An 18241-nucleotide genomic window follows, 5' to 3' on the forward strand; every position below is an offset into this window, starting at 1 on the left:
GTAGACCAATGATTAGCTTATGTTCAATAATATGGAAATAAACAATTTATTGCATTCTAAAGCCACTTTTTGTCTTATCAATGCTTAACTCCTCTGCCACAATAATGTAATGCAATTTAATTATCTGATTTTTATAAAATAATATATATATATATTTTATTTAAAACTTAAGTTTTACATTTTATAATTTTAATTATTTGTAATAATTTAAATATAAGTATTTATAATTATTTCATCATTATATTGAATTATTGTTTTTGAAGGGCTTTCTCAGCAAATATTTATACTGTATATGCGATTAATTGCGATTAATTCGATTAATTAATCTACACACCATGTAATTCATTCGATTACAAATTTTAATCAACTGACAGCCCTAATTTGTTACATCATACATTGATTTGATTTTTTTGGTGAAGTAGATATAGCAGACAAGATTAAGTACTTTCTATATTGAATAAGTTAATTTAAGCATTAAGTAAATTCTACATTTATACTCAAAAATTAATGCTCTAGCTTATAGGTAAATATTACTTATGATTGTTTGTTATCTTTACAATGCGACAAGCAGTGTTGGGTGTAATGCTTAATTACTAAGTAATTAATTACTGTAATTAAATTACTTTTTCATTGAAAAATTAAAGTAAGGGATTACTCTTAATTTTTCAGTAGTTTAATTAGTTACTTCTGATGTAATTGTGTTAAATACTGTATAGACTATAGAACAATTCTATATAAAACAATAGTGAATTTAAAATTGAAATTTAACATCTAATGTTAAAATATATGTTTTCTAATTTAACACCGCCCCCTTAAATTCTTTGGCCAGTTCATGATTCATAATTTATTTGATTTTATGATTTATTTGAAAGAATTAAAAGAACAGTTTCATGTCTATTCTTGTATTTTTCATCTGGTCGAGGTTGATCAGCGTTTTATAAAGTAATTAGTAATAAGTAATTCAATTACTTTTCAGACAGAGCAATTAGTACAGTAATCGAATTACACTGTAGAAGATGTAATTACTAGTTAGTAAATTTTTTTTTTTTAGAGTAACTTACCCAACACTGGCAACAAGTATCAATCCTAAATTACTCAGTTATTACTCAATTCAAAAAATTACTCGATTACAAAATTGCCGAATTGTCAAATCGAAAATAAGGCGAAAGTGTTGCAGTTCACGGATGAGGGTAAAAATGCAGGCTAATGAACACATTTTAGTCAAATGTGACTTCACCTCGACAACGTTATGCCATCCGAGCTATTAAATTCTTTTTCCGATTACTCGATTAATCGTCAGAATAATCATTAGATTACTCGAGTACCAAAATACTCGATAGTGACAGCCCTAATGTCATGTGGTTCATGATTAAATGTGTTTATAAGGAAAGTTCAAAATGTGAAATGCTCTAATAAAATGTATTAGTATTATAGTATATTTAAGTACAACGTCCATTAGATAGTAAAAGTTACTGAATTAACTGAAATGTTTAAGTTAAATTTATTTAGAAAAACTGTGTAGAACAACAGCAAAAAAGTTAAATCTCACTAGTAATTTTTTCACTGTAGTAGTTTAATTTTAATTAAGAAAATCATTGTAAAACAGCACTATTTTTATTGTGATACAATAAAAACATGACTGTGTTACTGTGATGAGAATTCCCATGGGAAGAGTAAAAGTAAAACTTAATGGCTCTAAAATAGGCTTAATTTTTTTTATTTGCAAAATGTAATTTAATGTTTTTTTCACATTGATTTGAAGTTAAATATGACCAGGACATTTTCTTCACAGGTTTCGTGAAAATCACCCAAAACTGAAAAATTAAAAATTAAAAAGTGAAATAGAATGTGTCCATAAAATAAAATCTAAGCAAATTTGACCAAAGCCATTGCTGAAAAGAACTAAAACTAGAGAAAATGCAAAGAAAATGTTAAAACAGTTTTAAAATAAAAATGAATTTAAAAATGCTAAATTGTAATCTCGATATAGCATATAGAAGTATTTTCTCTCCCCTCAGAAAAAAATTATTTTGCTATCCTAATAATGCACGATTATATGGTTAATTGCATTTTATTATTTGCATTAGGCAAAGTTTTTATTTTCTATGTCTGCAACAATATCAGAACAGACCTGCAACCCATTTTGGGATCATGACCCAACTTTTGGAACAAAAGAAAAAAGTCATACAGGTTTGGAACAACATGAGGGTGAGTACATGATTACAGAATTTTCATTTGTGGGTGAACTATCCCTTTATCCCTGCTGTCTAAGTAGGTAGCGCACTAGGATTTGGAACAGAGCTACAGGAAATGAGGGAGAGACGAGCGTCTGCCTTCGTTGTTTGATGTCGATCAGCGCTCAGACTGCAGCCAGCACATAGATCCAATGCTTCAATCCCGGCTGCTCATTAGACAAGCATATAAATACCAAACACACACAGCATTAGCACCAGTGCCAGCGTAGACATAAATTGGTTAGTTAAGACTAAAATAAAAGCTCTCCGTACCGCACATCAAATGTGTCTTGCCATGTTATTCAACTTCAAGGCTTTGACCCTCATACACACACACATGCAGACTTCTGGGGTTTGTGTGGTACTTTTACAGAATAATATCACTGTTAACATCAATATGAAACGACATTCGCAAGCCATTTTAATTCTATAATGTGACGTATTTCCATGTGAATTCCATGTGACGATATTCAACGAGGAATAAAACTGTCTGTTTTACTTTTCCAGTAACAAGCTACGTTTTCCAACAAGAAGCAGCAAAACATGACAAAATGCTTCATCTATGTTTTTTCTCACATTGCGCACGCAGCCTTACAATCTGCAATGGTTACTGTATATTTGTTCACCAACAATAATTAATTCTAGTGAATCAGTTCATTCAAATGTACAGTACATGAACCGGTTAAACATAATGATTAATTGATTCATTTGATTCTTACTTGCTGATTCATTGTTGATTCAAAAATGTGGTAAAATGCTGCTGTTCGTACATCTGTTTAATGCTGATCCTCCTAATTGAGATCCGATGCATTTTTGAGCCAAATAAATAAAAGTATTTTTTTTTCTGTATGGATTCGTATAAAAGAGTTGTAAGTCATGAACCAAACCAACCAGCTCCGAGATGAATCACAAAATTACAAACTTTGATTTTAAGCAAAAAAGTATTTGAAAATTGGACAAAAAGACAAGGGTACAAGACTGTGTACTTAACGTATTTAATGAGGGAATTAACTACAATCCCATGAGGCACTGCGAATGATGTTATTGAATTAAAAATGATGGTAAAACTACCACCCCTGGAGTCACGAGGTTGAATCCAGGGTGTGCTGAGTGACTCCAGCTAGGTCTCCTAAGCAACCAAATTGGCCCGGTTGCTAAGGAGGGTAGAGTCACATGGGGTAACCTCCTTGTGGTCGCGATTAGTGGTTCTCGCTCTTAATGGGGTGTGTGGCAAGTTGTGCGTGGACCATGGAGAGTAGCATGAGTCTCCACATGCTGTGAGTCTCCGTGGTGTCATGCACAACGAGTCACGTGATAAGATGCGTGGATTGACGGTCTCAGAATCGGAGGCAACTGAGACTTGTCCTCCACCATCCGGATTGAGGTGAGCAACTGCACCAACATGAGGACCTACTAAGTAGTGGGAACTGGGCATTCCAAATTAGGAGAAAAGGGGATACATTTTTTTTTTTTAAATGGCATAAAAAAATAAAACTACTGATTTAAGTTGATATAAGTATAGAAACAATATGTTTACGTTTATTGCAAAATATATATTTATTTGCAAAGATATAAGTAGTTGGAGAGTGTAGGGAGACTGCAGAGCTCTTTTGGTGCACTTTGTTCTCCATGATTCTCTGATTGGTGGATTTTCCCTGTTAGGATCATGGTTAGTGTAGTTCTTCACCAGTAATTTCGCTATTAAGATTATTTTTTCAGCAGAAGCATGCACCATCGATTAACAACTTCGGAGCTCATGGTAGTTCTGTCTCTAAAGGTTTAGAAGTTTTTGTTAAAATAAATTAGTCTATGGAGAAAATGAATGGGATTTTTACTTCAGGAACCAGACTGTTGCATTAACATCATGATGTTAGCCGAAAAAGAAAGTAATTTCAGGAAGATTATGAAAACATTATTTTCCTTTAGAATAACATGCACTGATTAATTGTTTACCTTTAAGTGTTGTATTATGGTTAACATGTGTTATTAAAGGGACAGTTCACCCAAAAATGAAAATTCTCTCATCATTTACTCACCCTCATGCCATCCCAGATGTGTATGACTTTATTTCTTCTGCTGAACACAAATAAAGATTTTTAGAAGAATATTTCAGCTCTGTCCAAAACTTTGAAGCTCCAAAAAGCACATAAAAGCAGCATAAAAGTAATCCATATGACTCCAGTGGTTTAATCCATGTCTTCAGAAGTGATATGACAGGTAAGGGTGAGAAACAGGAGTCTTTCTGACTATAAATCTTGACATCAGCAGTAGTGATAGACCGATATATCGGCCAGGCCGATATTTGGCCATTTTGCGATTATCGGCAGATAACGGTGTTCGCTTGGACGATTACCAGAAGTGTTAACTTTCCCTTGTGTCAGTTCCAAAATCTACCAATAGATTTGTCAATGGATAATCAACACTTTCTGTTTTCAAAGTTTTTTCTGTTCAAGTTTATGCAAATTTGAGTAAATATTGCATTAAATAAGTGTTCATTTCACTTTAGAAATTTTGTGTACATCTGATTTGCTGTTAAATTGTATTATGTTTATCGGAATTTATATCGGTCATCGGCCATCCTGCTCTCTAGATATCAGCCATTGAAAAACACATATCGGCCGACCACTAATCAGAGACTCCAGTCTCTTCTAAAAGCGATCCAGTCGGTTTTGGGTGAGAACAGACAAAAATGTAAGAACTTTTTCACTACATCTTGCCATTGCAGTCTCCAGGAATGATCATGATTTCATGCTCGATTACACTTCCTGGTGCTTGACGGACACGCAGAGTGCTAGATGGCGCTAGGAAGTATAATCAAGTCTTAAATCGTGATCGTTCCTGGAGACTGCAATGGCAAGATGTAGTGAAAAAGTTCTTACATTTTTGTCTGTTCTCACCCAAAACCAATTTAATTGCTTCAGAAGACATGGATTTAACCACTGGAGTCATATGGATTACTTTTATGCACCCTTTATGCGCTTTGTGCAGCTTCAAAGGCCTGGTCACCATTCACTTGCATTGTATGGACCTACAGAGCTGAAATATTCTTCTAAAAACCTTTATATGTGTTCTGGAGAAGAAAGAAAGTCAAACACATTTGTGATAGCATAAGTGGGTGAGTAAATGATGAGAGAATTTTCATTTTTGGGTGAACTATCCCTTTAAGAAAGTAAACTTTGTTTTTGACTTTCATGTTGACTTTAACACTAATTACTCAAATAAACTGCCTTAAACACACAATGTAGTACACACACCATCTGACTCATGTTCCCAGAATTCCAAAATAAAAAGCGGCTTCCCTAGAGGGCCACCTACTCGCCCTCTCTCTCTCTCTCTCTCTCTTTCTTTTTCTCTCTGTGGTTGTTGACGGAATGTCGTAATGGACGGAAAGTGGCTTCCATCTCGATGTTCCCTCCAGAACCCCACAATTCCAAACGGCGTCAAGATGGCAATCAGAGTGCAGACAGATATCAGGGTGATTATTTATGCTGGAGTGAGTCGTGAGTGTGTGAATGTGTGACACATTAATAGATACATAACCATATACTACAACACACGAGTGTCTCCGCTGTGTCATCGATGTACCTCCATACAACAAGAACTGGGACGAAACGTTTATGTTCCGAACTAGCGAACTTCCATGCTGTCTATTGCCTACATAGGCAGCTGCCTTCTAAGGAACCCTGCTTAACAAGCATGCAATTATGATAATCTAGACTGGTTTATGCTAGTTTAGTGCTGGTCTAGGTGGTGGACCAGCATAGCCATGTTGTTCACCAGCAAAACTTAACTTGAGAGACTGAAAAATGCACAATGGAGTGAGATGCCATGCGTGCGTTCCTCGAGATGTTTTTTCGCGGGAAAGTTCCTCTGGCTTTATTAAAGTGTGTGTGTGTGTGTGTGTCTGGCACAGTGCTGTTCCGTCAGACCGTCAGACTTTTTCATAGTCAAACCACATCAAAGATACAAACCACAACGCCAGCCCCTCCACACACGCACACACACACACCGCTGAGTCAACTGTTACACATACACACATTAACCACAAAACCAAACAGTAAAACATGCACACTTATTAAAGTTATTAGACTGTCTATGTGAAAAATGCTTATGTGGGTCAGAAAGAGAGAGAGAGAGAGAGAGAGAGAGAGAGAGAGAGAGAGAGAGAGAGAGAGATGACCACTACTACAATATATAATTTAACCTGATTCGGTACATTTTGAACATTAGTTGTGCCAAACACAATATTCCTCCATCTCAGCTGGTCTTGCAAATTACAGTTTGTGTCATTTGTTCACAACTGTACACTGGACTTCAAACATACAGAATGCAAATTAATTTTACTTCTTGATGATTTTACAAAAGCATCACCCTCTTAGTGCCCAAACAAGACATGAGGAAATAAAGTGAGAAGCAAGTCTTCCATGATAAAGTTTCTGTCCAAAGCAATCATGACTGTGATTCTTAAAGGTGCGTTCAATAATTTGGGGCTACTTTAAAACGTTTTACACATTAACGAATGAATAGTGCTTTTGTGAAGAGTGATCTGAATGGTGTCACATGAGATGAAGATTGTACTCATAATGGTTTTCTATAAAAAGTGTTTTATTTTACATGGTCATGGTATTTTACGGGTCACCCCCTTCATTGTGTTTCGCCATGTTGAAATGACATGACCTGCGGTGTTTCACTAAACTAGAGTAAACATCGGTACGGCCTACACAAGGTGGAAAGATTTGATGACGGAGAAAACTTGAGTAGTGATGCCAATGTTGCTTCTATTTTGAAGGACAGGTAAGGAATTATTAATTGTCTACAACAGTAACAGTGGAATTGACAGAAAACTCGTACAGGTTTTCCTCGAACTTTTTAAAATGACGTGTGTAGTCAACGTATGTTAGTAGTTTTCAGCATTGTTACAAACGCAACCAGAAAGCAACGTGTAATTTTCTTTTCTTTGTTATCACAGCTATAGTAAGAGGGGCCCATCTACCTCCACCTCTACGAAATGGCACATGTCTTCATTCGTTTATTGCAAAGTATCTTGGCAAAGTGATTGTGGGTTTTGTGTAAACCATGACTTTGGATTCTTGGAAACAAATCAAGTTCACCATATACGTACAGTATTCGTGGACATGCTAAATTTGATCATCAAAAACAATTCTAATCTTTCCTTTACCATGACATTCTGTATCGCTAGATAATTGAGGGATAAAACTTTAGAAAGTACCTCAAACTCATTTTCCAGATGCAAATGATATTCCAGAGCTGGCGAGGACAGCAGAGACAGTCATGCTGATCCACGTCGATAGATGGCAGTATAGTGTCTAACACCACTGTCGCGTCGGTATTTAAAGTACATGAAGAAGAGCAATGCTTATGCTAGCTAGAGAACAACTGAGGCTGTGTCTCGTTTGGAAGGCTGCGTCCTCCGGAGGTCGCATTTGTTGGCCGCATACGTCATCGTGGCTGTCTCATTTCATAAAAGCGAGTACGACACTTTGAATGCAGCCTTCGAATGTGACCTTCTTTCATGGGAATTCGGAGGATGCATGAGGTGTATCCTTCGTGGGCACTCACAACCCACAATTCTTTGCTTCAACGGAAATGATGCCAATTTGCCCGTAAATATGATGTTCAAACACAAGGAATGTTAATTCCAAAGTTGAAGTACCTCAGTAGATGGGTGCAGAGTATATAATATGTATAATTATATTAATATAAAGTATTAGACTAAAAGTACACTTGTAAAATCTATTTTCTTTTCTCTTTACATCATTATAACTCTCCTAAAATGTACCTCATACATTCCCTTCCAGAGGGACTATGTTACCGTCTCATTCGAAGCGCTCACGCTTGTTAAAGAGTGGCGTGCTGTCATAGCAACCATGTTACGTTCCGTTTCCGTTTGTCCTACGGAGGCCGTCTCATTTAAACGAAACTTGTTTAAAGGAGGACGCTCAGTATACTGCAGCCTTCAAAGGACGCGTCCTACCTAGCACGCAGCCTTCGAAACGAGACATAGCCTGAATGCCCTTTTGCTGGGTAGCTCCACCCACAATTAAATCCCATTGGTCCAAAACCTGGCTCTGAATATGCTTTGTTCATGAGGTGCCGGAATTACCATTATTGGGTGTTTCTTCAACTTCAGGCTCTTTCATGTCCCAGGGGTTATTTTTATTAAAAGAATCAGATTTCACTTTATTTTCTTTTTGTTATATGAAGGTCTCGTTAAAACTGAATAGGAAACTTTTTACCAGACCTCCATCATTTATTTTTGGTATTTTTAAAATGACTTTCATGCCTTTTATACAGTAGATTTGACTGTTTTAGCCTTGACCCTAGGCATGGGACGATACGGTTATCTCACGATTCGGTTCAATATACAATATGAGGTTCATGATTCGATATAATCTCGATTCGATATAGTAACACTTAAATGACAAAGTTTTACAGAAATGTTTTTCTTTTCTGATTTTTTTTTTTTTTTTTTGGCAAAATGCTCATTATAATTTCTCATCAATATAAAGTTTTTAATACACAATATAAATGCTCAAAGTTTAAATAATAAGAGTTTCTCTATAAGAAAAGATCACAAACAAATAAGCTTTTAAAAAATTAGTAAGCTACATTCAGGCTGATCAGGTGCAGAACAAGCAACAGAACTGAACAAAACCTGTCCTGAAAAAAGTGAAAATGTATATTTTACCTTTTAATAATTTGTTTTTCATCATTATTATAATAAAAATGTAACTTTGTAAAAATAAAAAAATCTACATTATATTAATTAATATTAGATCATGAAATGGTACTGTATATATAATAATGATTTGAGCTATCACTGTTTGAAATAATGTAATAACACTGAGTTTACATTCATTTGTATAAGAAACACTAATAATGTTACTGTCACTTTAAGAGTTCAACGAGCGGCTCACAGTGTTCCAGTTCAGCGAACATCAACGAGAATCTCTCGGTTTCTTTAGTGCATCCAAGCTGTGTTAGATTAATATTAATATTTCATTTGACATTTTTATCTGACTGTAAAGAACAGAAGGATATTAAGACACATTATTCAATGAAAGTGGAGTCGCCTCATCTTTGATGGACACACATTACACGGAGGAAACGATCTGTTTTAATCTCAAGCACTTTTCATCAAAACAAGGTGATTTTCCAGTTCTTGAATTTGTAAAAGCTTAATTCAAGCACTTTAAGGACCTTGTGTGAACTCTGTAAACAGTGTAGAAAAAGTACAGCAGTGGTAAAATCAAGTGTTAGAGAGATTCTGATGTTTGACGGGTCATTTCATATCTGATCACGTGGACAGAAAACAATGATGCAAATTTCAAAATATAAAATTATGCCACGATATGGTTCGTAATTATTTTGGTTCGTGATATATAGAAATTTTATACATATATATATATATAGTCCTATCCCTACTTGTCCCAGACTTTCAGTATTAAACTATGAAAATACATTTTATATATATATATAAACTGTTGGACATTGTTAGAAGATAAATTTAATAAACAAGTGAGTGTGATTTTTGTTTATTTTTAACAAGAAAACCCCAATTACAAGTTGACAACTCTAATTTTCTAAGATGTAAACTAGTTAAAATACTTAAACACTACATTAATTCACTTTATATTGATCTTGCAAAATATCAAAGAACTAACAAAGTGCGGCAGGTAACAAGCCATTGCCATTTTGATAGTTTTTACATAACATCACAACGATCAAGTGGGAGGAGTCTGAGGCCATGTCCACACCAAAACATTTTAGTTTGAAAACGCATTTTTTCTCTACGTTTTGGCCTTTCGTCCACGCTGAGATGACGTTTTTGACAGCAAAAATGTCGCTTTTCGAAAACGCTCTCCCAAGTGGATAGATTTGAAAACGCCGAAGATAGAGATATCTGAAAACGATGACGTATTTGTTGTCATGTGATGCAGTCAAATGATCCCAAAACAATCAAGATGGCGGCCCACATTGTAGCAGCATTATTGTGCCTGTTATTCACTTTGGAGCAGTGTTAAAGACAAATGTTACTTTGTACAACCTTCTCAATGCATTCCTTCATAGGCGACGCAAAGTTTACTCGGAATTGGTGTCTGGCGACAAAACACGAGGACAACTGCGTTTCAGCCCATACATGGAATGGGAATTTTTCGCATGCGCAGTAAGGTGATTTAAGCGTTTTCATACGTTTTAGTGAGGATGAACAAGTTTTGGAAAGCGCTTCAAAACGGCAGTGTGGACAGAGAGCATTTCGAAAACAAAAATGCCTTTTTCAAATGTATCCAGATTAATGTGGATGTAGCTTTAGCTTTCATAAAATTCAGAGTTTCTAAACTTTTAATAAAGAGTTTTATTTATTTATTTATTTTTTAATTTGTATCCCCTTATCTCCCAATTTGAAATGCCAAATTCCCACTACTTAGTAGGTCCTCATGGTGGCACGGTTACTCACCTCAATCCGGGTGGCGGAGGACAAGTCTCAGTTGCCTCAGTTGTGCATGACACCGCGGAGACTCACAGCATGTGGAGGCTCATGCTACTCTCCGCGATCCACGCACAACTTACCACACGCCCCATTGAGATCGAGAACCACTAATCATGACCATGAGGAGGTTACCCCATGTGACTCTACCTTCCCTAGCAACCGGGCCAATTTGGTTACTTAGGAGACCTGGGTGGAGTCGATCAGCACGCCCTGAATTTGAACTTGTGACTCCAGGGGTGGTAGTTAGCATCTTTACTCGCTGAGCTACCCAGGTCCCCTAATAAAGAGTTTTATTTACAAATTTACAAAACCATTTTGAGATTCAGAAACTAATTTTTATGGTAATTGCGACATGACGTGAGCATTAAACATGTCTGGTTGCGTTTGACTGTCACTTTGCACAGCATTTGTTTTATCAAATATTGCAAAGAGCAAATTACTTGAAAGTAATTCATTACATGTTCCAGGTTCAACACAAGTTAAGCTGAATCGGCAGCATTTGTGGCATAATGTTGAACACCACAAAAATAATATTTAGACTCGTCCCTCATTTTCTGAGTTTTTTTAAAAAAAATCAAAAAATCAAGGTTCCAGTGAGGCACTTACAATGGAAGTGAATCGGGACAGTCCATAAAACGTTAAAATACTCACTGTTTCGAAAGTATAGCCACAAGTCGGAAACAATATGTGTGTTAACATGATTTTACTGTGATAAAATCGCTTACTAACATTTTCTGTGTAAACTGATATCCAATTTTACAACTTCGTTGTCATGGCATGTAACGCCAGTCAGTCTAGTAATCTGGTAAATGCAATTATGTGGGAAAATCCCTAATTTTATCACCCTAAAATCAAGTTTCAATCAATGTTTACGTCTTGTGGCTATACTTTTGAAACAAAGTGTATTTTAATGTTAATGGACTGGCTCCGTTCACTTCCATTGTAAGTGTTTTTTCTTATACAGTAATAGCTAATTGGACCAATTAAAGCCATTATATATCTTAGTTTGGGTAGTTTTGTGAAAGCTACTCAGAAAGACACAACTGAAAGACTTTGTCTGCATCGTTAGATCAGATGTGATCAGTGATTCAGTTCTCATAACCAATTGTGAAAGATTTATGAAATTTGCATTTTTGATCTGGTAACCAAGGTAACATGATGTTATTTTTGATAGGAAGACTCTCCTACCCCACAAACAAACAAAGCACCTCTAAAAGACAAACTGTAGCTAATTTAAGATCTTCAGACCACTAAAGCATTAAAGAGTCATGTAAAAAGGCGAGGTAATATGTAGAAGCTTTCTATAAAATGGCATTGGTTGTGTGGTTTGTACAATTTGTATTTGTTAGTGTCAAATTGAAAAGGGGCACCATTTTTAATATTACAATTTCTTTCACTAATTTTCTTTTATTTTTTGAGATGCTAAACGTGTCAGATATGGCAAACTTCTGGAGACAAGTTTGTCCCCATAGCATAGCTTTGTGAATCAACACACACATACAGACACTTAACATTTGGACACAACATGGCGATGAGGTGCCGAGAGACACGACGACTCTTCCCGACTGATACAACCATGTTATGTTTGTAGGTACAGGGGAAACACGCAACAGGGATAAACGTGAAATTACGCACAAGTAATCAAAACAGGAGATTCTTCTTCGCCCGAATTCCATTAAATGCTATAGCGGTCATATAAAGCACACTCTGCTTTACCCCGCTGCTGGAAACCAAAAGCTGTACATGGCGGTGGAGAATATCTGGTTCTACTCTCTACTTTCTCTCGGTTACTGTGGATTATCCTCGCAAGAGAAGCCCTTGTCAGTGGAACTGAGCTGTGGTGCTGGTCCGATCCATGTGGTTCTGGAGCCTGGGAACCCACTGCTGCTGGATTGCCACCTGGGGGCCAGTGAGCCCCCACTCAACGTGACCCGGCTGCAAGATGGGTTGGTCTTCTCTGAGAGCCAGACCATCCGGCCTCTGCCCAATAGCTCACTGCTCATTCTGCCCTCCTCCATGGATAGTCAGGCTTCAGCAGGTGTGGAGGGCGGGTACAGCTGCCTAAGCACCAGCTCAACAGGAGCCATGACCAGCTGCGCTATCATCCTGCATCTCGCCAGCTTGTCCCGTATTCTGCAGGTTCCTGAACCTCAGGTGGTGTCTGTAGGAGGCACTGCACGGTTTGAGTGCTATGCTGATGGCATGCCCACCCCAAGCATCACCTGGAAGAAGAACCAGACACCTCTGCCTGCACCAGCTGAAGAGCCATCCAGGTATATATCTCTCCCAAACGGGGTGCTGCAGATTTTAGGGGTCACAAAGGAAGATGAAGGCTCATATTGTTGTGTGGGCTTCAACTCTGCCTGAAAGCGCTTCAGCCAAGATGCATCTCTCAAAGTCAGCCCAGACTTCCATGTACAATAAATGCCTTCTTTGCATGTGAAATGAGAATCACCGCTTTGGTGCACTTTCGCTGCATTCCATTCAAAGTCAGATGTGAAATATTCCTCATTGCTATCTTCCGACTTCCGAAAATAAGGAAATCCATTGCTCAACAAATCGGATGAAGACATGAAGCCACTATTCCACTACAATCACCGAAGTATGTACATGTAGCCTTCTGTTTAAATAGCATTTAAATAAATACATTTAAAAAATAAATAAAATAAAAACACACACATACAAACACATTCACAAACAACTCATAAACTCAGTGAGTCTAATACAGTAATCACAGTCATGTTGGGATTATAAATGTTCACTCTAGATTACAGTTAGTCTAAAACTAGATTAACTCTCTTTTCTCTGGGTCATTAGGCCCAATTAAGGTCAAACTGTAAAAGCATGTGGGATTAATTACTTTCCCTATGCCTGCTAAAGCAATATTTTTTTTATTATTATTATTATTATGAAAACTCATTAAACCATTCCTCAGCATTCTAATGAGAGCACAACAACATGAGAACAGAGAGAAAGAGTGTCTTACCTTCTCTGATGCATCCCCTTCCTGTCTATGGAGCCCAAACTCTGTAAAACACACAGACACAAGCTCAGGCCAGCAGAAAGAGATACAGTTACCTCAAAAAATACATTTAACAAAGACTGTTACGCTCTGGAGCAATTGATTCTGATTGGTTAATCACGTCATTCCCACTAGATTAAATCATTCATTCTAGACAGACAATGCAGATAATTTAACTGGATGGATGGATGGACAGACGGACAGAATGACAGATGGATGGATGGATGGATGAATGGATGTATAGAATGACAGACAGAACGATAGATCGATAGATCGATAGATATTTTTCAAGACAGATGGATGGATGGATATTTTTCAAGACAGACAGGTTATGGATGATGGATACAAAGACAGACAGAACGATGGCTGATGGATGGATGGATGGATAGAAAGACAGACAGAATGATGGATGGATATTTTCAAGACAGACTGGTGATGGATGGATGGATGGATGGATGAATATTTTTTAAGACAAACTGGTGATGGATGGATGAATATTTTTCAAGACAAACTGGTGATGGATGAATATTTTTCAAGACAAACTGGTGATGGATGGATGGATGAATATTTTTCAAGACAGACTGGTGATGGATGGATGGATTGATGGATGGATATTTTTCAAGACAGATTGGTGATGGATGGATAAATGAATATTTTTCAAGACAGACTGGTGATGGATGGATGGATGGATATGTTAAGACAGACTGGTGATGGATGGATGGAAGGCTGGATAGGTGGATGGATGGATAAAGATGGACGGAGAGAGAGAGAGACAGATTGATGGATGGATGGATGATGGATGCAAGGCTGGGTAGGTGGATGGATGATATAGATGGACGGAGAGACAGAGAGAGAGACAGAGAGATGGATGGATGGATGGATATTTTTCAGACAGACTGGTGATGGATGGATGGATATTTTTCAAGACAGATTGGTGATGGATGGATGGATGAATATTTTTCAAGACAGACTGGTGATGGATGGATGGATGGATGGATATTTTTCAGGACAGATTGGTGATGGATGGATGGATGAATATTTTTCAAGACAGACTGGTGATGGATGGATGGAAGCCTGGATATAGATGGACGGAGAGAGAGAGAGAGAGAGAGAGAGAGAGAGAGAGAGAGAGATTGGTGGATGGATGATGGATGCAAGGCTGGATAGGTGGATGGATGGATATAGACGGACGGAGAGACAGAGAGAGAGAGAGATGGATGGATGGATGGATATTTTTCAAGACAGACTGGTGATGGATGGATGGATATTTTTCAAGACAGACTGGTGATGGATGGATGTATGGATGGATGGAAGGCTGAATAGGTGGATGGATGGATATAGATGGACACAGAGAGAGAGAGAGAGAGAGAGAGAGAGAGAGAGAGACAGAGATTGATGGATGGATGGATGGATATTTTTCAAGATGGATGGATGGATGCAAGGCTGGATAGGTGGATGAATGGATACAGATGATGGAGAGAGAGAGATGGATGAATGGATGGATGCAAGGCTGGATAGGTGGATGAATGGATACAGATGATGGAGAGAGAGAGATGGATGAATGGATGGATGCAAGGCTGGATAGGTGGATGGATGGATATAGATGGATAGAGAGAGAGAGAGAGAGAGATGGATAGATGGATGGATGGATGGATGGATGCAAGGCTGGATAGGTAGATGGATGGATATGGATGGATGGAGAGGGAGAGAGAGAGAGAGAGAGAGAGATGGATGGATGGATGGATGCAAGGCTGGACAGGTGGATGAGGATATAGATGGATGGAGAGAGAGAGAAATGGATGGAGAGAGACAGATTGATGGATAGATGATGGATATTTTTCAAGATGGATGGATGGATGGATGGATGCAAAGCTGGATAGGTGGATGGATGGATATAGATGGACGAGAGGGAGAGAGAGAGAGATGGATGGATGATGGATGGATGGAAGGATGCAAGGCTGGATAGGTGGATGAATGGATATAGATGGATGGAGAGAGAGAGAGATGGATGATGGATGGATGGATATAGAAGGACGGAGAGAGAGAGAGAGAGAGAGAGAGAGAGAGAGAGAGAGATGGATGGATGGATGCAAGGCTGGATAGGTGGATGAGGATATAGATGGATGGAGAGAGAGAGATGGATGGAGAGAGACAGATTGATGGATAGATGATGGATATTTTTCAAGATGGATGGATGGATGGATGGATAGCTGGACAGGTGGATGGATGGATATAGATGGACGAGAGGGAGAGAGAGAGAGATGGATGGATGATGGATGGATGGAAGGATGCAAGGCTGGATAGGTGGATGAATGGATATAGATGGATGGAGAGAGAGAGAGATGGATGGATGGATGGATGGATACAGACGGACGGAGAGAGACAGAGGGGGAGAGAGAGAGAGAGAGAGAGAGAGATAGATGGATGGATGGATGGATGTGTGTGTCATTTGGAACAGTTCATGTGGTCTTTCAAAGGCAACAGCTGGAAACAGGAAGATCACTGCTGTGATTGTGACCTTTACCTGTGTGTGTCTCGCAGAGAGAAAGAGAGAATTTTAGCACAATATCGAATATGTGGTTTTTAAATAACCTTACCGACTATGATTAAAATCTCTGCCACTCATACAGTTGTTTATGCACCTGTTAATATCTGGTAATGGTATATATCATCCTCTGACAGTGTGTACACCTGTACCCTTAGGAAAAACCCAGTGTGAGCTACAGTCAGACATTAAGCTTTTGAATCACAACAGCGATGTTAATGTTGAATGAAATCACTGAACTTCATAAGAAACAGGTCATTTTGCAACTCAGCACCCTCAAACCAGAGAAATTAGACAATTTATCAGCAAAATGAGTACTACAATAAAAGCGTAACCACTATCATTAGTGTGCTACAGGTCATCTACAGCTATTTAACACAAGCGCACACACTAAGAAGACATTCCAGTGATCACATACCTGTGCAGCCAAGTCTGACCCAAAATTAGGTGCTTCAGGTACGCACAAAGTAAACCACATGCGCTGTATCTGTCTCTCCTTCTCTGTCCTAGTGTTTAATCACAGCCTGTTTCTGTGCTACTGCTGAGTTGGTGTACTTTAATTGTGGTTGCCAGGTGATAAGTTTCACTAACTGTGCAGTGAACAGAAAGAGAGCGAGCGAGAGAGAGAGAGAGATGGGGGGCGTTCAAAGTTGGGCCAGTGGCACATCACACTTATTGTGATTGTGTGTGTTGCAGAGAAAGAATTAATAATCGTGTAATTCTAATTCTTATTCTGTCACTAAGAAACCCCTAAATGTCTATAAGATTACGAATAGTGTTTGTTAAGGCAAGCATTACTATTATAACAGAGTGTTTCTTCAACTTTGAGCACTTTCATGTCCCAGGGGTTGATTTTTATTAAAATGACCAGGTTTATTTTCTTTTTGTTATATGAAGGTTTCATTAAAACTGAATTGGAAACTATTTACCAGACCTTCATCATTTATTTTTAATATTTTTCACATGCCTTTTATGTATAAGGCTCTAGCTTTTTTATTAGCAGATATGGAACATTGTTTATCAGACAGAAATTTATGTCATATTTTACATCATGCTTTCTTTCCAAGTGTATTTCAGTGATCCGTCTAATCTGCGTTAACTCTTTGATTTTTCATATTTTAAACTGCCTAAAACACCACCTGAAATGAGCTACTTTTCTTGTTTGTAATATTCAGATTACGTGAAATTGCAACATATTTCTCGCATCCGATATTTGTGTAACGCAGAAGCGCAGGTGAGCAGGAATGAATTATTGATTAATTCACATCAGCCAGTAATTCCCTCCTTTATCCTTTTGCATGACACTATTTCTCTTTTACTCCATTGATTTAGTTAAGATGACACCATTAACAGCTCTTCAAATATTCCTTTAGAAACCTCTAAAAAAGTATTCTACCCCTGCTAGACAACCAGCTGAACGAATGCAATTAAAAGCATGATCGGATAAACAAAATAGTTCCGATAAGGAGATAGTTGTGCATATTGAAGCATGTTCCTGAAGAAAAATATATAAATCCATGATCCAGCACTCGCTACGGTTGACAACTGCAAACTGTGAGAAAATCATGAAAAAATCTATCAGTTTTCACAAGGTTTTCAAGTAATGAATATTTGAATCAGTCAATCGGACAGTGAAATACAATTTCAAGCATCAACAAATACTAAAATATCCCAAAATGATGGTGTGGTGGCAAAACTTAAGATGTGATCGTCTCGGGGCCTGGGTAGCTCAGCGAGTATTAACGCTGACTATCACACCTGGAGTCGCGAGTTCGAATCTAGGGCGTGCTGAGTGACTCCAGCCAGGTCTCCTAAGCAACCATATTGGCCCAGTTGCTAGGGAGGGTAGAGTCACATGGGGTAACCTCCTCGTGGTCGCTATAATGTAGTTCTCGCTCTCTGTGGGGCATGTGGTGAGTTGTGCGTGG

General features: G+C 37.9%; 1 protein-coding gene across 1 annotated transcript in view; it reads right to left on the bottom strand.

Moving 5' to 3' along the window:
- LOC127432141 (ankyrin repeat and fibronectin type-III domain-containing protein 1-like) overlaps positions 1-18241 on the bottom strand; it is a 109722-nt gene that overhangs the window by 54282 nt on the left and 37199 nt on the right. The window contains exon 2 of the mRNA XM_051682981.1: positions 13733-13773. Within this exon, the coding sequence (XP_051538941.1) occupies positions 13733-13773 (41 nt within the window). The remainder of the gene's footprint in view (positions 1-13732; positions 13774-18241) is intronic.

This window comes from Myxocyprinus asiaticus, chromosome 41, assembly GCF_019703515.2.
Source record: "Myxocyprinus asiaticus isolate MX2 ecotype Aquarium Trade chromosome 41, UBuf_Myxa_2, whole genome shotgun sequence".
Lineage (NCBI taxonomy): Eukaryota > Metazoa > Chordata > Actinopteri > Cypriniformes > Catostomidae > Myxocyprinus > Myxocyprinus asiaticus.